This window comes from Pseudophryne corroboree, chromosome 9 (genome assembly GCF_028390025.1).
Source record: "Pseudophryne corroboree isolate aPseCor3 chromosome 9, aPseCor3.hap2, whole genome shotgun sequence".
NCBI classification, from domain to species: domain Eukaryota; kingdom Metazoa; phylum Chordata; class Amphibia; order Anura; family Myobatrachidae; genus Pseudophryne; species Pseudophryne corroboree.
In genome coordinates this window covers 426,362,244-426,387,647 of record NC_086452.1, presented here as the reverse complement: position 1 = coordinate 426,387,647, position 25,404 = coordinate 426,362,244, and the positions used below count along the sequence as shown (strand labels likewise).

Sequence of the window (25,404 nt, the reverse complement as noted above, 5' to 3'; positions counted from 1 at the left end):
CGTTTCGGTCAGCAACATACGCACATGCTTTAAGACAAGAGAAAGCCAGAGTTGCGCCCAGGTATTAAATCATATCCTTGGCGTGCAACAAAAACGCTTTTGTGATTCGCCATCAATTTAATTACTAAAGCCTCCGACAGAGCAGAACTATCTTCATAGTGTCAGGGTACGGCGGACTATTGAAAGACTTCATTAAAATCCTAAGTATACATGCCGAGTGTTATAAGTTGTCACTTTTAAAGTCATATTTTATTTTACCAATATCTCATTGAAAATATTTCCACATACATTTCATTATTTAAAAAAACATAAAAAAAATATGGTCACCATGGCAAAAGAAAAAAATCCTTGAAACACTGTAACACGTAACAACCAACAAATGTCCGAAGAGAACAACAAATAATTACAATGACACAACCGTGCTGCGATTGGTTCTTCAAGTACACTAACAAAGTCCGCTACTGGGGGCGTCCGTTCACCCGTCCAGCAGTTTTAAGATGCTCTCCCTTTCTTTCAGGGCTTTCAATGCCTGGTCCTTCTCTTTCTTTGTCGGAGTCCTTTTCTTCTGCCGAGCAGCCATGATTTTCCGGAAAGCGTCCATCACCTCGTTGTCAGCCATCCGTACCCTGTGTCGCAGCTCTTGTTTATTCATTTCTTCTTTAGCCAACCTGAGACGGTAACATAGATTAGGATGGTCTCAAGTTAGTCACTGCCTATAGTACGTACAGCCCTAACGTCATTGACACTTAGTTAAATGGTTTTGGGCCAAACTCACAATAATAAAATAAAAGTTGCTAAAGTCGTGAACACAATATAAAAATGAATGAAAGTACATTTTTTAAAATACTAAATGACGATACCCAATATATAAACATGATCTGTTGGGGATTCTTGAGGACTGGAGTTGAGAGCCACTGCCCTATTATGGTCAGACGGATGTCTCACCTCAGCAGTTCTTGTTTCTTGGCTCGGTTGTGGGTACTGAGGGCTTTGAGCTCGGCCTGCCTCTTGCGCAGTTCTGCCAACACCTCGTCTTCAGAATCCTCGGCTGGCCGATCCTCAGACTCCAGCAAACCCTGGGCTATTAACTCTTCCTTGATGCGGACCTCCAAAGACTTTGTATGTGGGGCACTAAAAGAGGACATTAACCAATTACCATCATTGTGACGTAGACATAAAATAAGAATTTACTTACCGATAATTCTATTTCTCGGAGTCCGTAGTGGATGCTGGGGTTCCTGAAAGGACCATGGGGAATAGCGGCTCCGCAGGAGACAGGGCACAAAAAGTAAAGCTTTCCGATCAGGTGGTGTGCACTGGCTCCTCCCCCTATGACCCTCCTCCAAGCCTCAGTTAGGTACTGTGCCCGGACGAGCGTACACAATAAGGGAGGAATTTTGAATCCCGGGTAAGACTCATACCAGCCACACCAATCACACCGTACAACTTGTGATCTAAACCCAGTTAACAGTATGATAACAGAGGAGCCTCTGAAAGATGGCTCCCTACAACAATAACCCGAATTAGTTAACAATAACTATGTACAATTATTGCAGATAATCCGCACTTGGGATGGGCGCCCAGCATCCACTACGGACTCCGAGAAATAGAATTATCGGTAAGTAAATTCTTATTTTCTCTATCGTCCTAGTGGATGCTGGGGTTCCTGAAAGGACCATGGGGATTATACCAAAGCTCCCAAACGGGCGGGAGAGTGCGGATGACTCTGCAGCACCGAATGAGAGAACTCCAGGTCCTCCTTAGCCAGAGTATCAAATTTGTAAAATTTTACAAACGTGTTCTCCCCTGACCACGTAGCTGCTCGGCAAAGTTGTAATGCCGAGACCCCTCGGGCAGCCGCCCAAGATGAGCCCACCTTCCTTGTGGAGTGGGCCTTTACAGATTTAGGCTGTGGCAGGCCTGCCACAGAATGTGCAAGTTGGATTGTGCTACAGATCCAACGAGCAATCGTCTGCTTAGACGCAGGAGCACCCATCTTGTTGGGTGCATACAATATAAACAACGAGTCAGATTTTCTGACTCCAGCTGTCCTTGCAATATATATTTTCAATGCTCTGACAACGTCCAGTAACTTGGAGTCCTCCAAGTCACTTGTAGCCGCAGGCACTACAATAGGCTGGTTCAGATGAAATGCTGACACCACCTTAGGGAGAAAATGCGGACGAGTCCGCAGTTCCGCCCTGTCCGAATGGAAAATCAGATATGGGCTTTTGTAAGATAAAGCTGCCAGTTCTGACACTCTCCTGGCCGAAGCCAGGGCTAGTAGCATGGTCACTTTCCATGTGAGATATTTCAAATCCACATTTTTTAGTGGTTCAAACCAATGAGATTTTAGAAAGTCCAAAACCACATTGAGATCCCACGGTGCCACTGGAGGCACCACAGGAGGCTGTATATGCAGCACTCCCTTAACAAAAGTCTGGACTTCAGGGACTGAAGCCAATTCTTTCTGGAAGAAAATCGACAGGGCCGAAATTTGAACCTTAATAGATCCCAATTTGAGACCCATAGATAATCCTGATTGCAGGAAATGTAGGAATCGACCCAGTTGAAATTCCTCCGTCGGAGCACTCCGATCCTCGCACCACGCAACATATTTTCGCCAAATGCGGTGATAATGTTGCACGGTTACTTCCTTCCTTGCTTTAATCAAAGTAGGAATGACTTCTTCCGGCATGCCTTTTACCTTTAGGATCCGGCGTTCAACCGCCATGCCGTCAAACGCAGCCGCGGTAAGTCTTGAAACAGACAGGGACCCTGCTGAAGCAAGTCCCTCCTTAGAGGTAGAGGCCACGGATCTTCCGTGATCATCTCTTGAAGTTCCGGGTACCAAGTCCTTCTTGGCCAATCCGGAACCACTAGTATCGTTCTTACGCCTCTTTGCCGTATAATTCTCAATACTTTTGGTATGAGAGGCAGAGGAGGAAACACATACACCGACTGGTACACCCAAGGCGTTACCAGCGCGTCCACAGCTATTGCCTGCGGATCTCTTGACCTGGCGCAATACCTGTCCAGTTTTTTGTTGAGGCGAGACGCCATCATGTCCACCATTGGTCTTTCCCAACGGGTTACCAGCATGTGGAAGACTTCTGGATGAAGTCCCCACTCTCCCGGGTGAAGGTCGTGTCTGCTGAGGAAGTCTGCTTCCCAGTTGTCCACTCCCGGGATGAACACTGCTGACAGTGCTATCACATGATTCTCTGCCCAGCGAAGAATCCTTGTAGCTTCTGCCATTGCACTCCTGCTTCTTGTGCCGCCCTGTCTGTTCACATGGGCGACTGCCGTGATGTTGTCCGACTGGATCAACACCGGTTTTCCCTGAAGCAGAGGTTCTGCCTGGTTTAGAGCATTGTAGATTGCTCTTAGTTCCAGAATGTTTATGTGAAGAGACGTTTCCAGGCTCGTCCACACTCCCTGGAAGTTTCTTCCTTGTGTGACTGCTCCCCAGCCTCTCAGGCTGGCGTCCGTGGTCACCAGGATCCAATCCTGTATGCCGAATCTGCGGCCCTCCAATAGATGAGCACTCTGCAACCACCACAGAAGAGATACCCTTGTCCTTGGAGACAGGGTTATCCGCTGGTGCATCTGAAGATGCGACCCTGACCATTTGTCCAACAGATCCCTCTGGAAAATTCTTGCGTGGAATCTGCCGAATGGAATTGCTTCGTAAGAAGCCACCATTTTTCCCAGGACTCTTGTGCATTGATGTACAGACACCTTTCCTGGTTTTAGGAGGTTCCTGACAAGCTCGGATAACTCCTTGGCTTTTTCCTCCGGGAGAAAAACCTTTTTCTGAACCGTGTCCAGAATCATCCCTAGGAACAACAGACGAGTTGTTGGCATTAACTGGGATTTTGGAATATTCAGAATCCACCCGTGCTGTTTTAGCACTTCTTGAGACAGTGCTAATCCCATCTCTAGCTGTTCTCTGGACCTTGCCCTTATCAGGAGATCGTCCAAGTATGGGATAATTAATACGCCTTTTCTTCGAAGAAGAATCATCATCTCGGCCATTACCTTTGTAAAGACCCGAGGTGCCGTGGACAATCCGAACGGCAGCGTCTGAAACTGATAGTGACAGTTTTGTACGACGAACCTGAGGTACCCCTGGTGTGAGGGGTAAATTGGAACGTGGAGGTACGCATCCTTGATGTCCAAGGATACCATAAAGTCCCCTTCTTCCAGGTTCGCTATCACTGCTCTGAGTGACTCCATCTTGAACTTGAACTTCTTTATGTACAGGTTCAAGGACTTCAGATTTAGAATAGGTCTTACCGAGCCATCCGGCTTCGGTACCACAAATAGAGTGGAATAATACCCCTTTCCTTGTTGTAGAAGAGGTACCTTGACTATCACCTGCTGAGAGTACAGCTTGTGAATGGCTTCCAAGACCATCTCCCTTTCGGAGGGGGACGTTGGTAAAGCAGACTTCAGGAAACGGCGAGGTGGATCTGTCTCTAGTTCCAACCTGTATCCCTGAGATATTATCTGCAGGATCCAGGGATCTACCTGCGAGTGAGCCCACTGCGCGCTGAAATTCTTGAGACGACCGCCCACCGCCCCCGAGTCCGCTTGAGAAGCCCCAGCGTCATGCTGAGGCTTTTGTAGAAGCGGGGGAGGGCTTCTGTTCCTGGGAAGGAGCTGCCTGTTGCTGTCTCTTCCCCCTTCCTCTGCCTCGTGGCAGATATGAATATCCCTTTGCTCTCTTGTTTTTAAAGGAACGAAAGGGCTGCGGTTGAAAAGTCGGTGTCTTTTTCTGTTGGGGAGTAACTTGAGGTAAAAAGGTGGATTTCCCGGCTGTAGCCGTGGCCACCAAATCTGATAGACCGACTCCAAATAACTCCTCCCCTTTATACGGCAAAACTTCCATATGCCGTTTTGAGTCCGCATCGCCTGACCACTGTCGCGTCCATAAACTTCTTCTGGCCGAAATGGACATAGCACTTACCCGTGATGCCAGTGTGCAGATATCCCTCTGTGCATCACGCATATAAAGAAATGCATCCTTTATTTGCTCTAAAGACAGTAAAACATTGTCCCTATCCAGGGTATCAATATTTTCAATCAGGGACTCTGACCAAGCTACTCCAGCACTGCACATCCAGGCTGTCGCTATAGCTGGTCGTAGTATAACACCTGTATGTGTGTATATACTTTTTTGGATATTTTCCATCCTCCTATCTGCTGGATCTTTAAGTGCGGCCGTCTCAGGAGAGGGTAACGCCACTTGTTTAGATAAGCGTGTGAGCGCCTTGTCCACCCTAGGAGGTGTTTCCCAGCGCGCCCTAACCTCTGGCGGGAAAGGGTATAAAGCCAATAACTTCTTTGAAATTAGCATCTTTTTATCGGGGGCAACCCACGCTTCATCACACACCTCATTTAGTTCTTCTGATTCAGGAAAAACTATAGGTAGTTTTTTCACACCCCACATAATACCCTGTTTAGTGGTACCTGTAGTATCAGCTAAATGTAACGCCTCCTTCATTGCCAAAATCATATAACGTGTGGCCCTACTGGAAAATACGGTTGATTCGTCACCGTCGCCACTGGAATCAGTGCCTGTGTCTGGGTCTGTGTCGACCGACTGAGGCAAAGGGCGTTTTACAGCCCCTGACGGTGTTTGAGGCGCCTGGACAGGCACTAATTGATTGTCCGGCCGTCTCATGTCGTCAAACGACTGCTTTAGCGTGTTGACACTATCCCGTAATTCCAAAAATAAAGGCATCCATTCTGGTGTCGACCCCCTAGGAGGTGACATCCCCATATTTGGCAATTGCTCCGCCTCCACACCAATATCGTCCTCATACATGTCGACACACACGTACCGACACACAGCAGACACACAGGGAATGCTCTTAACGAAGACAGGACCCCACTAGCCCTTTGGGGAGACAGAGGGAGAGTTTGCCAGCACACACCAAAGCGCTATATATGACAGGGATAGCCTTATAATAAGTGCTCCCTGTATAGCTGCTTTTATAATATAATTTTTGCCACTATTTTGCCCCCCCTCTCTTGTTTTACCCTGTTTCTGTAGTGCAGTGCAGGGGAGAGACCTGGGAGCCGTCCTGACCAGCGGAGCTGTGTAAGGAAAATGGCGCTGTGTGCTGAGGAGATAGGCCCCGCCCCTTTTTCGGCGGGCTCGTCTCCCGCTCTTTAGTGGATTCTGGCAGGGGTTAAATATCTCCATATAGCCCCCGGAGGCTATATGTGAGGTATTTTTTAGCCAAATAGGTTTTCATTTGCCTCCCAGGGCGCTCCCCTCCCAGCGCCCTGCACCCTCAGTGACTGCCGTGTGAAGTGTGCTGAGAGGAAAATGGCGCACAGCTGCAGTGCTGTGCGCTACCTTAAGAAGACTGAGGAGTCTTCTGCCGCCGATTCTGGACCTCTTCTCGTTTCAGCATCTGCAAGGGGGCCGGCGGCGAGGCTCCGGTGACCATCCAGGCTGTACCTGTGATCGTCCCTCTGGAGCTAATGTCCAGTAGCCAAGAAGCCAATCCATCCTGCACGCAGGTGAGTTCACTTCTTCTCCCCTAAGTCCCTCGTTGCAGTGATCCTGTTGCCAGCAGGACTCACTGTAAAATAAAAAACCTAAGCTAAACTTTTCTAAGCAGCTCTTTAGGAGAGCCACCTAGATTGCACCCTTCTCGGCCGGGCACAAAAATCTAACTGAGGCTTGGAGGAGGGTCATAGGGGGAGGAGCCAGTGCACACCACCTGATCGGAAAGCTTTACTTTTTGTGCCCTGTCTCCTGCGGAGCCGCTATTCCCCATGGTCCTTTCAGGAACCCCAGCATCCACTAGGACGATAGAGAAATATGGTTAACAGAGAAGACAACAGGAGCAGCAGCAGCAGAAGTGAATGAGAAAATATCAACCGGACACAAGACCTTCTACATAAAGAGCACAGGGGGTCATTCAGAGTTGATCGCTCGCTAGCAAATTATTGCAGCCCTGCGATCAGGTTAAATCTCGGCAAAACTGCAAATGCACCGCATTGCGAAGGCGCGTCGTACGGGTACAAAGAGGATCGGTGCTTGGCGATGGATTTAACGAAGAATCCATGCGCACAGCCAATCGCAAGGTGATTGACAGAAAGAGGGCGTTTGTGGGTGTCAACTGACTGTTTTCTGGGAGTAACACAATATTAATACATAAACACACAGCGCTTATATAACCACCAAAAAATCTATTAGCATTAACTGTTTTAATTGATACCAAGGCCCTCATTCCGAGTTGTTCGCTCGCAAGGCGAATGTAGCAGAGTTACACACGCTAAGCCGCCGCCTACTGGGAGTGAATCTTAGCTTCTTAAAATTGCGACCGACGTACGCGCAATATTGCGATTACAAACGAGTTAGCAGTTTCTGAGTAGCTTCAGACTTACTCTGCCTGTGCGATCAGTTCAGTGCTTTTCGTTCCTGGCTGACGTCATAAACACACCCAGCGTTCGCCCAGGCACTCCCACCGTTTCTCCGGCCACTCCTGCGTTTTTTCCGGAAACGGTAGCGTTTCCAGCCACACGCCCCTAAAACGCCGTGCATCCGCCCAGTAACACCCATTTCCTGTCAATCACAATGCGAACGTCGGAGCGATGAAAATGCCGTGAGTAAACTTACTTTCATCATAGTAAAGTTACTTGGCGCAGTCGCAGTGCGAACATTGCGCATGCGCACTAAGAGAATTCTCACTGCGATGCGATGAAAATCTCCGAGCGAACAACTCGGAATGAGGGCCCAAGTTCCTGCAGCTCCTACTGGTGGTACTGTTCCACCCACTAATTACCAGAAATATAAAAAAACTTATAAAGGAGCGCCGAAACAAAGATATACAATCAAATACATTTATAATCAATTTATTTAAATACACTCCACATAGAGCACAAAGTTAAAATTCATAAAATGTGCAAATGCTTCAATCCCATGCCTTTATTACCAAATAACCGTCCAAGGTTTCCCTGAGTAACAATCCATAGGTCTGCTTGTGACCAGTTTGTATCGGCTGTGTAATATTTGGACACACTGGTCCCTTTAGTATAGATTTTCACAGTCTCTGTGGTACCACATTAATTGTATGTCCAGAGCGGGGGGGAGGGGGAGAGCGCTGTGTGAAAAGATGAACACAGCGGTATGCTACGACCCCTTTTACAAGCTCCTTCCCGGCCGTAGTATGAATTGCTGGATACTCACGGCCACCGCAGCTCCTGGTTACACGGGGAGCGGGCCTCCTTAGCCAGGTCCCGCTTCAGCTGTATCCCCGGTCAAACGGCTCGCCGGCCTGCCACAGGTCACAGGATGAAATGCAGTAGCTAAAGGCAACAGGATCAGTCAAAAGTGCCCTCCTTACGTGTTTCTCCGCAAATAAAATGAAGCATTTGCACATTTTATGAATTTTATCTTTGTGCTCTATGTGGAGTGTATTTAAATAAATTGATTATAAATTTATTTGATTGTATATCTTTGTTTCGGCGCTCCTTTATAAGTTTTCTGGGAGTGTTTGGAAAAATGCAGGCGTGTCCAAGCGTTTGCAGGGCGGGTGTCTGACATCAATTTCCGGGACCAAAAAGACTGAAGTGATCGCAGCGGCTGAGTAAGTCCAGAGTTACTCAGAAACTGCAACAAACTTTTTTGTGCCGTCGGCTGCAAAAGCGTTCGCACACTTGCAAAGCGAAAATACACTCCCCCGTGGGCGGCGACTATCTGATCGCAGCGCTGCAAAAAGTTGCTAGTGAGCGATCAACTCGGAATGACCCCCATTGTCTCTCTGCAAAATGTTATTAACAAGAGCTGAAAAGTTAAAATAATGTAACAGTGCCCCCTAGTGTCCTCAATTACTACTACATATGGCAGAATACTATCTACTATTTGTATCTTGATTTCTGAATCCTTCTCCATATGCTGGGTATCCTTATTTGCAAGATGAGAAATGTAAATTAAATACCTCTGAAACAATTACAACTACTATTTGAAATTGATAATTATTTAGGGTTTTTCATCTGCACTATTTGTAACTTTTATTTTATTGAATATAAAACATAAGCCCCCACCCACAAAAAAAAGGGACCAATAAAAGACCGTAAAAGTGTGGGGACAGCAGGGAGGTCCATTTAGTTTGCAATAGTTATGCTCTATACTACTTGTGCCATGACCCCCAGATTGTTGTATGTACTCTCAGAGTTTTTGTATCAGACGGACACCAGCATCATCTAATCCAGGACTATTACCCACACAGCTGAGATCTTCCCAATGCAGCCTCCTAGATGCAATTTTCCCAATCTAGGTTCCAAGATGCATTCTTTCCAATCTAGGTTCCAAGATGCATTCTTTCCAATCTAGGTTCCAAGATGCATTCTTTCCAATCTAGGTTCCAAGAGGCATTCTTTCCAATCTAGGTTCCAAGATGCATTCTTTCCAATCTAGGTTCCAAGATGCACTTTCCAATATAGGTTCCAAGATGCATTTTTTCCAATCTAGGTTCCAAGATGCATTTTTTTCCAAACTAGAGGCCCATACACACTAGAAGATTCTTTCCAGTAAAACTTTAATCCTAGCTCCTACATTTTAGAGAGATTTGTCAAGCCCATCCTTATACTAATTTATAAATAAAGTTTAAAGTAAAATTAGAATTTACAGAAAGTTTTTAAAAAAAAAAGGAGAGTATACATAGAGCTTTGTATCTGCTCCTACGCTAGAGCATGCTACATACAGGTGACCATGGGAGAAGCAGTCGTCTTGTAGGTGAAGCCCAACAACTTTTTTGTTTGCCCCTGGGATTTACTGATGGACGTGGCAAAACGTAATCTTACTGGATATTGCAAACTTTAAACTGAAACGGTATCTCAGGTGTTATTAGTGGCGTTCTAGGAATACAAGTGTTTTCTCCTTTGCCACAACCAATTATCCTTCTGTAATTATCCTTGTTTGAAAGTTACACTCTTGTTACTATGTTGCGTTAACGCTATGTCGTGTTGTCGCAGAGTTTCCTTCCGCCAGACAAACAATTGTTTACATCAAACAAATAATGTTTTCAATAATTGTAGCTCTGTGGTCTAACAGCTTAATTTTTTGATACTAATTAACTGTGTAAAATTTGGCAGCTTCACCTTGAGAGCTGTGGGAGATATTAGTGTACAGACAAATATATATATTTTGTGCCCGATTCTGTACTGCATTTATTAATATAATTGTGGACGCCCATACCTGGGGTCTTCACACACCCCACTCCCCCGCACAACTCTGGCTACATGCCCAATACGCAACCAAAGAATAGATCTGTTATGTGTGCGCACACTGTGGTGGACTAGCTGCCACATAATAATGCATATTATTATTATTAACCTTTGGCGCCACAAGGGATCCGCAGCGCCCATTACACAGTACATAATCAAATGAGCAAACCAGAAAACAGCACTTACAGTTCCAGACAATATAGGACAGTTATGGAAAACCCTGGGTTAGGTGCCGTCAAAGGGAGTATGGAGTATAAGATAGTTTAAGTGAGAGAAGGAAAGGCACATGAGGAAAGAAGTCCCCGCTCTTGCGAGCTTACAATCTAAAAGGTGAAGGGCTGACAGACCAGGGTGACACAGAAGGGGTAGACAGTGAGCATAGGCAAGAGGGTTAGGAGGAGAGTTGACTGGGTTTGGTGAAGAAGTGAGTCTTGAGAGCCCGTTGGAAGTTTTGTAGAGGTGGAGAATCGGATAGGGAGAGGTTGAGAATTCCAAAGATAGGGAGCAGCACGAGCAAAATCTTGTAGGTAGGAGTGGGAGGAGGTAATCAGTTGGCAGGAGAGACGGCGTGCATTAGCAGAGCGAAGAGGACGGGTGGGAATGTAAAGAGAGATAAGGTCAGAGATGTAAGAGGAAGAAGAGGTGAGGGCTTTGTAGGTGAGTGTGAGAAACCTGAATTGGATTCTGAATGGGAAGGGTAGCCCGTGAATGTCTTGCAAGAGAGGGGAGGTGGATGTAGTACGTTTGGTGAGGAAGATGAGACGGGCAGCAGCACTGAGGATAGATTGGAGTGGAGAGAGTTGTTTTTCAGGGAGGCCAGATAGGTGGAGATTACAGTAGTCCAATCTGGGGGATAACCAGTGCGTGGATGAGGGTTTTAGTAGCGTCCTGGGTGAGAAAGGGTCTGATCATGGAGATGTTTTTGAGATGGAAACAGCAGGTTTGTGAGAGCTACTGAATGTGTGGTTTAAAAGAGAGGGAGGAGTCAAGGATTACTCCAAGACAACGCACTTGGGGGCTACAGGAGATAGTAGTGCCATCAATAGATAATGAGATTGTGGGAGGTGAGATGATCAGATCAGTCTTGGACATAATACGTTTAAGAAAGCGCTGGGACATCCAGGAAGAGATAGCAGAGACAGTTGGAAATACGAGTGAGGAGAGCAGGGGAAAAGTCACAGGAGGAAAATAGGATTTTAATTACCTTCCGGTAAATCCTTTTCTCGTAGTCCATAATAGATTTTGGGGAGACTTAGGGGATCATTCTGACCCGATCGCACGCTTCAGCTTATCGCAGCGGTGCGATTGAGTCAGAACTGCGCATGCCAGACGGCCGAAGGCCTTCGCTGCAGTACAATCGCCTCTGCCTGATTGACAGGCAGAGGTGGTCGCTGGGCGGGGGAGACGAAACAGCGGCGTTTGGCCGCCGTTTCGTGGGCGCGGTCCAGCCAACGCAGGTGTGGCCGGACTGTGCGGGGGGCAGGCCGCAGCGGCAGCGTGTGACGTCACACGCAGCCGCTACGGGACGGGGAGCGACAAGTAGCTCCCGGCCAGCACGCTAAAGCTGTGCTGGCCGGGAACTACTCCTAAAGTGCAAAAGCATCACTGACATGTGGGGCGGGATAGCCCTGTTCTGGGCGCCCGAAGGAGAAAAGGACAAACTTGAGAGAAGGAGCATAACAACCAAGTGAGATTTACACTTCAGCACACCACTAACATAAAACGACCAGCAACGGCTGGCAACAAAACAGCTGAACAGGTAACCATATAAAGAGAACCTGCAGAAAAGTCAATGCACAGAGGCGGGCGCCCAATATCCCTTATGGACTACGAGAAAAGGATTTACCGGTACAGTAGGTATGTAAAATCCTATTTTCTCTAGCATCCATAAGGGATATCAGGGAGACTTAGTAAGATGGGGACGCCCCAAAGCTTCCAGAATGGGCGAGAATGTGCAGAGACGTCTGCAGCACCGACTGCCCAAACTGGGAATCCTCTTTGGCCAGGGTATCAAACCTGTAGAACTTTACAAAAGTGTTCTTCCCCAACCAGGTAGCAGCTCGGCATACTTGCAAGGCCGAGACTCCACGGGCAGCAACCAAAGAAAAACCCACCGATCTTGTAGAGTGGGCCTTCAGAGACTTAGGAACAGGTGAGGCTGCCGACACATAGGCCTGTTGGATAGTAAGTTGAAGCCAATGAGCAATGGACTACTTCGAAGCAAGGCAACCCTTTTTCGGCGCATCATATACCATGAACAAGGAATCAGTCTTTCTGATACGAGCTGTTCTCTTGACATAGATCTTCAAGGCTCGCACCGCATCCAATGCCTCCGGAGGAGGAGCAGAAGTGCAAGAACTGGACGGAACCACAATAGGCTGATTCAAGTGGAATGCAGAGACGACCTTCGGCAGGAACTGCTGCCTAGTCTTGAGCTCCGCTCTATCCTCATAAAAGACCAAGTAGGGGCTTTTACACTATAAAGCCCCCAATTCTGAGACATGCCTAGCAGAAGCCAGGGCCAATAACATCACCAACGTCCACGTGAGGTACTTGTCTTCTACTGTCGACAGAGGTTCAAACCAGGAGGACTGTAGAAAGTCCAACACTACATTCAAGTCCCATGGTGCTGTGGGCGGCACAAAAGGAGGTTGACTGTGAAGCACCCCTTGCAAGAAGGTCTGAACTTCTGCCAATACTGCCAATTTCTTCTGGAAGAAGATTGAGAGAGCTGAAATCTGGACCTTAATGGAACCCAGACGCAAGCCCTTATCCACACCAGCCTGCAGGAAATGGTGGAACCATCCCAATTGAAACTCTGCAGGTGGATACGTGTGGTCCTTGCACCAAGAGTCATATTTCCTCCAGATATGATGATAGTGTTTTGACAGTACAGGTTTCCTGGCCTGCACCATGGTAGCAATAACCTTTTTGGAAAGGCCCTTGTGAGCTAGTATGTTCCGCTCAACCTCCATGCCGTCAAACGAAGCCACCATAAGTCCGGGTAGACGAATGGCCCTTGTTGAAGAAGATCTCTTCTCAGTGGCAGAGGCCAAGGGTCTTCGACGGACATGTCCAGAAGAGTCGAGTACCAAGCCCTCCGAGGCAAATCCAGGGCAAACAGAATTGCTTTGACTCTTTGATTCATGATTTGCTTGAGCACCCTTGGGAGCAATGGAATCAGAGGAAACAGGTAGACCAGCCGGTAAGGCCACGGTGATGTCAGGGCATCTATTGCCCTCGTCTGAGGGTCCCCGATTTGTGAACAATAACAACGAAGCTTCTTGTTGAGTCGAGAAGCCATCATGTCTATTTGTGGGCAAACCCACCGGTCGATGATCTGCCAAAACACCTGATGGTGAAGCCCCCACTCTCCCGGGTGGAGATCGTGATGACTCAGGAAGTCCGCTTCCCAGTTGTCCATTCCTGGAATGAATATTGCGGACAGTGCTCTTGCATGTCTTTCTGCCCAGAGGAGTATCTTTGACACCTCTTGCATGCAGGCCCTGCTTTTTGGTCCTCCTTGTCGATTGATGTACGCCACTGCTGTGGCGTTGTCCGACTGTACCTGGATCGCGTGATCCCTGAGTAGAGGAGAGGCCTAAAGCAGAGCATTATAGATCGCCCGAAGTTCAAGAATATTAATCCGAAGGAGGGCTTCGTGGGCTGATCACCTGCTCTGGAACTGAGCCCCCTGGGTGACAGCTCCCCATCCTCTCAGACTTGCATCCGTCGAAAGGAGGATCCAATCTTGAATACCGGAACTTCAAGTAGGTTGAAGGACTGCAGCCTCCACAGGAGAGAAACCCTGGCCTGAGGTGACAGCCGAATTATCCAGTGCATCTGAAGATGTGATCCGGACCACTTGCTCAGGAGTTCCAATTGAAAAGTCCTGGCATGGAACCTTCCATACTGGATCGCCTCGAACGAGGCAACCATTTTCCCCAGCAATCTTATGCAAAGATGGATGGATACCCGAGGATGCCGGAGAACCATGCAGACCATCTCCTGAAGTGTTCTTGCCTGGTCTTCTGGGAGGAACACTTTTTGGGTCACAGTATCCAGTAACATCCCCAGGAACAGGAGCCTCTGAGTGGGACGTCTGTTAATTTTGGATCCACCCATGGTGTGACAGAAGCTGGATAGTGCGTTCTATATAGAGCAATAAAAGCTCCCTGGATCTTGCTTTGATCAGTAGATCATCCAGATAAGCGACAACATTGACCCCCTGGACCCGGAGTTGGAACATCATCTCCGTCATCACCTTTGTGAACACCCTCGGAGCTGTGGACAGGCCAAAGGGTAGTGCCTGGAACTGGTAGTGATCGTTCAGCAGGGCAAACCTCAGGTAAGCCTGATAAGGTGGACAAATCGGGATATGAAGATAGGCGTCTTTGATATCCAGGGAGACCATGAACTCCCGTTCTTCCAGGCCCGCAATCACTGCTCGCAAGAATTCCATCTTGAACTTGAAAACCTTTAGGTAAGGGTTCAAGGATTTTAGATTCAAAATGGGCCTTACTGAACTGTCCGGTTTCAGTACCACGAACAGGTTGCAGTAGTAACCCAGACCCTGTTGTTGCAACGGCACTGGAACAATGAACTTGGGATTGTACCAATTTTAGGATGGCCTGTCGCAGCATAACATGCGTGTCCTCCAAAGCTGGCAAGTTTGATTTGAAAAATCGTTTGGGAGGAGCACTGTCAAACTCCAGCTTGTAGCCCAGAGAAATGAGGTCCTTGACCCAGGTATCCTGGCAGGAACTTTCCCAGATGTGGCTGAAGTGACGCAGCAGAGCTCTCACCTCGAGATCTCCTCGCAGTGGGTGGGCACCGTCATGATGAGGTCGTAGTGGAAGCAGTACCGGTGCTCTCCTGGGAACTGGCGATCGCTGGTTTTCTTGTCTTACCTCTGGTGCCTCTAGCTGCGTTGGAGGCACCTCTGGCTCTACATCTAAACCTGTTAGACCGAAAGGACTGGGTAGACAGCCCCGGGTAGGAACGCCTAGCCAGCGGGGCCCCAGTGGGGAGAAACTTGGATTTCCCCGCAGTAACTTTAGAAATCCGGGGCGTGGCCTGGAGGCTGATCAGACAGGCCGTGGTTTTTATGAGCTCCCAGGGAGCTGGGAGCTTTTTCAACTTAATACAGCCTCCCCACGCTTGTTGTTTACTTTAAAAGCCCTGTCCTGCTCCATTTATTAGCTGAGATAGCAGTGGGTTAGGCTGCGGAGTGGGGGAGCCGGTTTGCTGGCTCCCGCGGATTGCGGCCTGCTCACTGCCCTGAAGCCGATGCCTTGATTTATTACCCCCCCCCCCCCCCGTCGCGTGCTCCCCGGGACACCATACTGTGGATCCTGGTCCTCGCCCTTGCCTTGGGCTTGTACTGGCTGGTGCTGCAGTGTCCAGGAGGCAAAGGGGGCGACTCGGGACCCGTCTGGAGCAGAGCCGAGAGTTCTGGAGTCACAGCCCTGAGCTCTTGTTTTCTACTATTCTACCTGAAGCCACCTGATGGCCATCTGAGACCAGGCCACGGGGAGTGAATGCTCCCCAGGAACTATGCTGTTGTATATATCTTGCTGATCCTGACACATCTTGAGCTACTTGCAAACATCCTCCTCGCTGTCCCTCGCTCTTCAATTTCTACCTCCCGAGGTTAGACTCTCTATTCCAGGGAGTCACGGTTTTAGGCGGTGACTTCAACTGGACATTAGACCCCAGCACTGACACGTCATCCAGACCTCTAGATTCATAGCATCCAAATACCGCCGCGTTAAACGCCTACTTCACACACAACAACTAGCTGTCTCCTGGAGAACCCTTAACCCCTCAGGACGTGACTACTCCTTTTTTTCACACCCCCACCGGGTTTACTCCCGTATTGATTACCTATTCCTTAGCCATAGACATCTCCCGCTTCTCACAGATGCCACTATTGTCTCTATTACCTGGTCTGACCACGCCCCAGTGACGTTGACTCTGGCTCTCCCTCATGGTCCCCATAAACAATGGACCTGGAGACTCAATGAATCTCTTCTCTACGACACACTCTGTAAAGACGCTTTAGACAAGACCCTGGACGATTATATTGCCATGAATGTTACGGATAATGTCTCCCACCTCACTGTGTGGGAGGCACATAAATGTGTCCTTCGCGGAAAATTGATACAACTGGGCACTTACAAGAAGAAGCAGAGGCAATCTCTGATCTCAGGACTTCTACTTAAGATTCATGCCCTCGAGACATCTCACAAAATATCACTGTCTGACGTGACCCTTTTAGAGTTGTCGGAAGCCCGCTCTCAGCAATAAACTCCTCTCTGACAATATAATTCATTCCATCCGTAAATGTAAACGGAAATACTATCAATGGGGCAATAAGCCGGGCCGTATCCTGGCTCAAGCTATACGTGCCCAACACTCAGCTTCGTTTATTAGTTCCGTGAAGGACACCAGAGGGGTCCCCAAATTCAAATCACCCGAGATCGGGGCTTGCTTTGCACAATTTTACACCTTGCTATACAACCTAGAGACTGCTCCCTCAGATATAGATACCCACCTTTCACTCCAAAAAATAAGGGACTATCTGAAGTTCATTGACTATCCTGTCCTTCCGCCCTCGAAGCTCAGTATACTAGAAGCCCCTTTCACAGCCCAAGAACTAGACCGAGCCATCTCCTCTATGCCGTCGGGAAAAAGCCACGGCCCTGATGGATTCACTATCGCATACTATAAGGTGTTTAATGATAGGCTGCTCCCTCTTTTCCTTTGTGCGTTTAATTCAATTGCGTCTGGCTCTCATTTTTCCCGTGATTCTCTGGAGGCCCATGTTTCGGTGATACCGAAACAGGGCAAAGACCCCTCGGTCTGCTCCAGCTACAGACCCATTTTCCTTCCTCAACGTAGATCTAAAAATCTACGCGAAGATTTTTGCAAATAGACTGAGTACGCTGATCCCTCTCTTGGTTCACAATGACCAGGTAGGCTTTGTAGTTGGCCGGGAGGCCAAAGACAACACAACCAAACTCCTCAACCTTATTCATTTAGCATCCCACAGCACTACCCCTACTATTCTACTCTCTACTGACGCCGAAAAGGTATTTGATACAGTCAGTTTGAAATTTATGGAATCCATTTTGGAACATATAGGCTTAGGTCCCAAATCCCAATGCGCTTACTTGGATAATGGCCCTGTATGACTTCCCGACGGCAAGGTTCTGCGTAAATGGTACCCTGTCTGACCCATTCACCATAAGCAACGGTACTAGGCAGGGCTGTCCATTATCTCCTTTGATTTTTGTGCTATGTATTGAGGCGTTGGCCAGATCTATTCGGGCCAATCAAGCCATCAGGGGTATCACCATAGGTGATGGTGAATATAAGCTAGCCCTGTTTGCAGATGACCTCTTGGCCATAGTATCACACCCCACGGACTCCCTTCCGCACCTAATGAAAGAACTTGATCTATTTGGACAGCATTCCAATTTTAAAATCAATTATGCTAAATCTAGTGCTCTTAACATCTCCGCCCCTGTGGACTCCATTGCGGACCTTAAACGCTCATTCCCCTTTTCGTGGCAATCTTTCCACATAACTTATCTCGGTATTAAGTTGACCGCTAATGAATCCCAGTTGTTCCCACTGAATTATTTGCCTCTCTTGCAAACGATTCGGAATGACTATTCTAGATGGAATATGAAATATCTATCCTGGTTTGGGAGGATAAACATAGTTAAGATGAACACCCTCCCTAAATTATTATATGTAATGCAGACTCTCCCGATACGCATCCCGGAGTCCTGGTTCCGATCTGTTTCACTCTTGATCCAGCAGTTTGTTTGGCAGCAGAGGAGGCCTAGGCTTAGACGCTCCCAGCTGACTAAAATGATTGCGAGTGGCGGCCTTCAGCTTCCTGATATAAAAAAATTATTACCATGCTATTCTTTTGAATAGAATTATAGACTGGATGAGACATGATGAGCTTAAACAATGGGTGGAACTGGAGGGCCTGTACGTACAACAATTCCCAGAGATATTTCCTTGGCTCCCCTCCCCCCCTAAGTTGCTCCTTTCCCACCCTACTACAACTCCTACACTTGTCGCCTGGAAGTCACTGCGGGAACTACCTTATATTTCTTCTAAATTTGGTCCCTTGACATCCTTTCTGGTCAACCCTGACTTTGCTCTTGACATCCTTTCTGGTCAACCCTGACTTTGCGGGAACTACCTTATATTTCTTCTAAATTTGGTCCCTTGACATCCTTTCTGGTCAACCCTGCCCACTTCTCACATTGGGCGCTAACAGGTCTGTTTAGGGTCAGTCAGATGGTGTCATCGACTGGAGTCAAACAGTTCTCAGATCTGAGGGCAAAGTGGGACATCCCCCAGCAGGACTTTTGGAAGTTCTTACCAATAAGACACTTTTTGATAACTGGCACTAGACTCCGGAACGCCGCTAGAGAATTGACCCTCTTTGAGAAACTCTGTGTTGCTATCCTTGACCCGACCAACACTATTTCCACACTTTACAGGATTGTTTGCCATTCCCAACCTACCGACACTCCATCCTTTGCTGTGTCGTGGGAAAGGGACCTGGGCATCTCCCTGTCGCCTAGAGACTGGGACATTTTTTTCTTAAAAACCCACATGAGCTCTGTCTGTGTCCAGATCAGAGAGACTCAATACAAGGTTGTGACAAGGTGGTACAGGCACCCCTCTCTTCTTCATGCTATGTATCCCTCCTCATCGGCCCTTTGTTTGCGTTGCTCCGCCACCTCTGGCACCCTTCTACATATTTGGTGGACATGTCCACTGATCCAACCCTTCTGGCAGGAGGTTATACACATCTCTCAGGCCATCCTTGAGACACAAACTCCGCATGACCCAGCATTCTGGATTATCAATCACTCCACAATTCCAATGTCCCAACATAAACATTCCCTATTGCGACATTTAAGCAACGCAGCACGTGCTGTAATCCCGTCCATGTGGCGATCCCACCTCCCTCCTACGAGTCGTGCATGGTTCACTAAACTAGATTATTTTATGAGAATGGAGGATCTGTTCCTCTCATCGATCAGGTAAATCAGACCTGGCTAGATTTCCCTGCAATATTTCTTCAGAGTAGGCCCTGCTCCTCGGATGTTAAACTCTATCTGCCTGTATACTTGGCATATATCACCTTTGAGGTTTCCACCCGCTGCTGCAGGGTTGCTACCTCTTCTTTTGACATCTGTTCAATTTGATTTGTGTCGTTGTTTCTGTATTTGTAACTGTATAGGTGTTTTCTCTCTTTGTTAATGTCTTTCAAAAGCCTTAATAAAAACGGATTATTAAAAAAAAAAAAAAAAAAAAAACTTTAGAAATCCACGTATCCAATTCTCCCCCGAAGAGCCATTCCCCCGAAAAGGGAAGAACCTCGACACTGCACTTGGATTCTGCACCCGCTATCCATTGACACAACCACAAAGCCCTGCGCTCCGACACTGCCATAGCAGTGGTCTGAGCATTAATATCACCTATCTCCTTGAGAGAGTCACACAGGACACGTGCGGTGTCCTGAATGTGCTTCAGGAGAGTCACTGTAGTGACTTGGGGCATATCCCCCCAGAGGCCTTTCTGAATCTGAGTAGCCCAGGTATGAATGGCATGAGACATCCAGCAACCTGCTATGACCGGTCTTTGAGACATACCCGCCGCTGTGTGGATAAACTTCAGTGTAGTCTCTATCTTCCTATCTCCAGGGCCCTTCATGGTGAAGGAGCCCAGGGCCAGCAGCACCGCCTTCTTGGATAGGCGCGAGACTGAAACGTCCACCGCCGGGGTTCTTCCCAGAATTTTCTGCTTTCAGAAGCAAATGGGAAAGTGTGTAAAAACAGTTTTGACACTTGGTATTTTTTATGTGGATTTTTTTCAGGCTATCTTAAATAGGTCATCTAACTCTGCAGAGTCAGGGAAAGTGACATTGGGCTTGTTCTGTGTGAAGAAAAACGACTGCTGTGTCCTCTAGAGGGAGCCTTAACACGTCCCGTATAGCCAAAACGAGGGGTTCAATACCCTGTGCAGAAGGGGAATCCCCAGTAATAGGTTCCAACCCCCATGTCACAATCCTGACTGTAATTCTCATATTTGGTGACTTACCCCTGCCTTCTGTACCCCTGCCTTCTGTCCTGGATCCTGTGTCTTTTCACTCACGGAGTTAAACAGCTTGTCAGCACTATGAGTTTTCCTGAGTTCTCTGCCTGAGAGGCAATAGTTAATTAGCTCCACCTGTGGTGATCTTCTGTGTGAGGCTGAATTCAGTAATCTGAACTTTAGGTCTAAAAGCCAGCATCCTGTGTTTTACAGAAGTCCAGGCTTCAGTGTTCTCTCGGCCTGCTAGGCCTCATTCTACATCACAGCCTTGGCTAGAGTAGTCACATGACAGTGACTGTTCACCTGACCCAGAGTTGTTCAATCCTCTGCCAGCCTGAGACTCTCTGCATCACCTAATCCTGCTCACCAATCACCAAGGACCAGGAAGTATAAATCAGGGGGCTGAGTTGGAAACTGGGCCAGTTCCTCGTGTCACATACAGCCTTGTGTGAGTCTTAAGCTGAGCTCCCTTAAGGTAACCTTTGTACCCAAGTTCCTGTGGAAACTCTGTTCCCGTGTTACCGTTTGGTTTACTTTTGTGTTACCATTTGATTTCACCATTTTCCCTGAGTCTCAATGTAAAGGCACAGCTGCAGTGTTTCGTCTTAAAGGCACAGTACTGAATTCCGTGTTCTCCACTGAAAACCACAGCTGTCGTGTTTCAGTTTTACTACTGTTGTAGTTGTGATCTCCGTGCCTCAGTACCTCCGTGCCTCAACATCTCCGTGCTTCCAGCACCTCCGTGCCTCAGCACCTCCGTGCCTCAGCACCTCCGTGCCTCAGCACCTCCGTGCTTCCAGCACCTCCGTGCTTCCAGCACCTCCGTGCCTCAGCATCTCCGTGCTTCCAGCACCTCCGTGCCTCAGCACCTCCGTGCCTCAGCACCTCCGTGCTTCCAGCACCTCCGTGCCTCAGCACCTCCGTGCTTCCAGCACCTCCGTGCCTCAGCACCTCCGTGCCTCAGCACCTCAGTACCTCCGTGTCTCAGCACCTCCGTGCCTCAGCATCTCAGTGCCTCAGCACCCCAGTGTCTCTACGCACCTCAGTGTCTCCAAGCACCTCAGTGTCTCCAAGCACCTCAGTGTCTCCAAGCACCTCAGTGTTTCTAAGCACCTCAGTGTCTCCAAGCACCTCAGTGTCCCCAAGCACCTCAGTGTCCCCAAGCACCCCGTGCCCTTTAGCACAGTTGAACCTGGTATTCTTCACTGATTCATCAGTGCCTTTCCAGTTCTGTCTTTCAGGAGACCTTCAGCGCCCACACGTGCTTCCTGTCTGCCGACCTAATCCTGTATGAGGAGAGCCTAGATTCGGCCATCTCTGCCGCGGTTCCTCTTCCCAGTCATCGGAAGAATCCTCGAGTCCATAACATTTCCAAACCAGGTCAGTGGTAGCATTCATATAATCCTCCAGTCGCCTGCACAGACTTCACTACACCGGGTTCACAAAACCTCAGTCATGACACCCCACCCCCACCCCTCCCATCTCCAGTATTTCCTCATCTGAAAGCAAAGCAGGCAAACCACGTTTTTGTGGCCCTGAACTAGAGAGGGGGGCTGATCAGCCCTTGCAGCCAGGTCTGCGAAAGCCTGTTGCAATTGTTGAGTTTCTTGAGCTGAGATGACGTATCGGACATCATATTTTTAATGGCACCCAGCCAGGAAGGCTCTTGACCTCCACCCCAGTACACTCACTGGGCTGCAAGGACTGACTACACTGTTCACATGATAATGAACCAGATGTAGGAGGAGAGAATCTGGTGTGACATACACTGCATAATTGGTATTTTACCATGTTAACAGTAACAACACTAACATACACAGACAAGTATTATGATAGCAAACCTGCCGCGCGTGTGTGTGTGCGCGCGCGAGCGAGAGAGAGAGAGAGAGAGAGAGAGAGAGAGAGAGAGAGAGAGAGAGAGAGAGAGAGAGGAGACCAGCACACCCAAGCTAAACAGCCCCAGTGAGGCTGCAAGCTATTATATCACAGTGAAACACCGGTATTTTGTCCTTTTCAGGACACACAGTATACATTAGCGGCTCTCCCCCTTTGCTACACCTCTGTACCAGTTTTCCAGCATTATTAAAAGGATTTTAGAATAACAGTAACCAATGATGATTACGGGTCATCTTTGCTGCATAAGAATTATGATGCCCCTACCATAAGGGGAAATACATATCTCAATTGTATGTATGTAAATGCTAGAAGCCTTACAGGTAAAAAAGGGGAACTATAAATCCTCACAGCAAGCAAGGAATATGATATTATAGGCATTACTGAAATGTGGTGGGACGAATCTCACGATTGGACAGTCAATCTAGAGGGTTACACGCTGTACAGGAGAGACAGACTAAATAAACGGGGTGGAGGGGTATGTCTTTACGTAAAGCCGTTTCTAAAACCTGTTATACAGGAAGATATTCAAGAAGGGACTGTAAATACTATTGAGACGTTATGGATAGAAATTGCATGCGGGGGTAAAGGAATAAAGAAGTTATTATTGGGGATATGCTACAGGCCGCCTGGTATTAATGTGTCTGATGAGAAATTGTTACTGAACCAAATTGTAAGAGCAGCAGGAGTAGGAGACATACAGTAGTAGCGATGGTAGACTTTAACTATCCCGAGATAAACTGGAAAATCAATTATTGTGATACTGCTAAGGGCAATATGTTTTTAAACACGCTAAATGATAATTACGTAGTTCAATTAATCGAGGAACCAACTAGGTACAATGCAATCTTAGACCTGGTATTAACTAAAAATGGGGAATTGGTATCAAATATTGAAGTAGGAGAGCCCATAGGTAACAGCGACCACAATATGGTCACATTCAATATCAGTTTTCATAAGCAGTCCTATACTGGCTCAAAAACGACTCAAAACTTTAGCAAAGCCAACTTTGACATGATGAAGGAAGCGTTAAGGGACATTGAATGGGAAATTCTGTTTCAAGGAAAAAATACTACAGAGAAATGGGATGTTTTAAAATCACTGCTAATTAATAATACTCTATTTTACTTTATTCCCACCAGCAGCAAAAAAAGGAATAAAAATCCCAAACCAATGTGGTTTAACAAAAATATAAAGGAATTAATGGACAAAAAAAAAAGACGAGCATTTAAAAAATACAAATCTGCGGGGGATGCGGAGTCATTCCAGCACTCTAAGGACTGTAACAAAATATGCAAAAATAAGAATTTACTTACCGATAATTCTATTTCTCATAGTCCGTAGTGGATGCTGGGGACTCCGTAAGGACCATGGGGAATAGCGGCTCCGCAGGAGACTGGGCACATCTAAAGAAAGCTTTAGGACTAACTGGTGTGCACTGGCTCCTCCCCCTATGACCCTCCTCCAAGCCTCAGTTAGGATACTGTGCCCGGACGAGCGTACACAATAAGGAAGGATTTTGAATCCCGGGTAAGACTCATACCAGCCACACCAATCACACCGTATAACCTGTGATCTGAACCCAGTTAACAGCATGATAACAGAGGAGCCTCTGAAAGATGGCTCACAACAATAATAACCCGATTTTTGTAACAATAACTATGTACAAGTATTGCAGACAATCCGCACTTGGGATGGGCGCCCAGCATCCACTACGGACTATGAGAAATAGAATTATCGGTAAGTAAATTCTTATTTTCTCTAACGTCCTAAGTGGATGCTGGGGACTCCGTAAGGACCATGGGGATTATACCAAAGCTCCCAAACGGGCGGGAGAGTGCGGATGACTCTGCAGCACCAAATGAGAGAACTCCAGGTCCTCCTCAGCCAGGATATCAATTTTGTAGAATTTTACAAACGTATTTGCTCCTGACCAAGTAGCTGCTCGGCAAAGTTGTAAAGCCGAGACCCCTCGGGCAGCCGCCCAAGATGAGCCCACCTTCCTTGTGGGGTGGGCATTTACAGATTTTTGGCTGTGGCAGGCCTGCCACAGAATGTGCAAGCTGAATTGTACTACAAATCCAACGAGCAATAGTCTGCTTAGAAGCAGGAGCACCCAGCTTGTTGGGTGCACACAGGATAAACAGCGAGTCAGATTTCCTGACTCCAGCCGTCCTGGAAACATATTTTCAGGGCACTGACCACGTCTAGCAACTTGGAGGCCTCCAAGTCCCTAGTAGCCGCAGGCACCACCAATAGGTTGGTTCAGGTGAGACGCTGAAACCACCTTGGGGAGAAACTGAGGACGAGTCCTCAATTCCGCCCTGTCCGAATGGAAAATCAGATAAGGGCTTTTTCAGGATAAAGCCGCCAATTCTGACACGCGCCTGGCCCAGGCCAGGGCCAACAGCATGACCACTTTCCATGTGAGATATTTTTAACTCCACAGATTTAAGTGGTTCAAACCAATGTGACTTTTGGAACCCAAAACTACATTGAGATCCCAAAGTGCCACTGGAGGCACAAAAGGAGGCTGTATATGCAGTACCCCTTTTACAAACGTCTGAACTTCAGGGACTGAAGCTAGTTCTTTTTGGAAGAAAATTGACAGGGCCGCAAATTTGAACCTTAATGGACCCCAATTTCAGGCCCATAGACACTCCTGTTTGCAGGAAATGTAGGAATCGACCCAGTTGAATTTCCTCCGTCGGGCCTTACTGGCCTCGCACCACGCAACATATTTTCGCCAATTGCGGTGATAATGTTTTTGCGGTTACATCCTTCCTGGCTTTGATCAGGATAGGGATGACTTCATCCGGAAAGCCTTTTTTCCTTCAGGATCCGGCGTTCAACCGCCATGCCGTCAAACGCAGCCGCGGTAAGTCTTGGAACAGACAGGGTCCTTGCTGGAGCAGGTCCCTTCTTAGAGGTAGAGGCCACGGATCCTCCGTGAGCATCTCTTGAAGTTCCGGTTACCAAGTCCTTCTTGGCCAATCCGGAGCCACGAATATAGTGCTTTCTCCTCTCCATTTTATCAATCTCAGTACCTTGGGTATGAGAGGCAGAGGAGGGAACACATACACTGACTGGTACACCCACGGTGTTACCAGAGCGTCTACAACTATTGCC

The 25,404-nt window shown here is 47.7% G+C and overlaps 2 protein-coding genes across 3 annotated transcripts in view; one reads left to right on the top strand and one right to left on the bottom strand.

Moving 5' to 3' along the window:
* Positions 1-220: 220 nt before the first annotated feature.
* The window catches only part of TADA3 (transcriptional adaptor 3), an 80,917-nt gene continuing 55,733 nt past the window's right edge, over positions 221-25,404 (bottom strand). For both annotated transcript variants that reach the window (XM_063940976.1, XM_063940977.1), the window contains exons 8-9: positions 946-1,131; positions 221-668 (exon numbers count right to left, since the gene is read on the bottom strand). In XM_063940976.1, the coding sequence (XP_063797046.1) occupies positions 476-668; positions 946-1,131 (379 nt within the window). In that variant the 3' untranslated portion in view covers positions 221-475. The remainder of the gene's footprint in view (positions 669-945; positions 1,132-25,404) is intronic.
* Positions 7,616-25,404, top strand: part of ARPC4 (actin related protein 2/3 complex subunit 4) — a 122,199-nt gene continuing 104,410 nt past the window's right edge. The window contains exon 1 of the mRNA XM_063940981.1: positions 7,616-7,620. Within this exon, the coding sequence (XP_063797051.1) occupies positions 7,618-7,620 (3 nt within the window). The 5' untranslated portion in view covers positions 7,616-7,617. The remainder of the gene's footprint in view (positions 7,621-25,404) is intronic.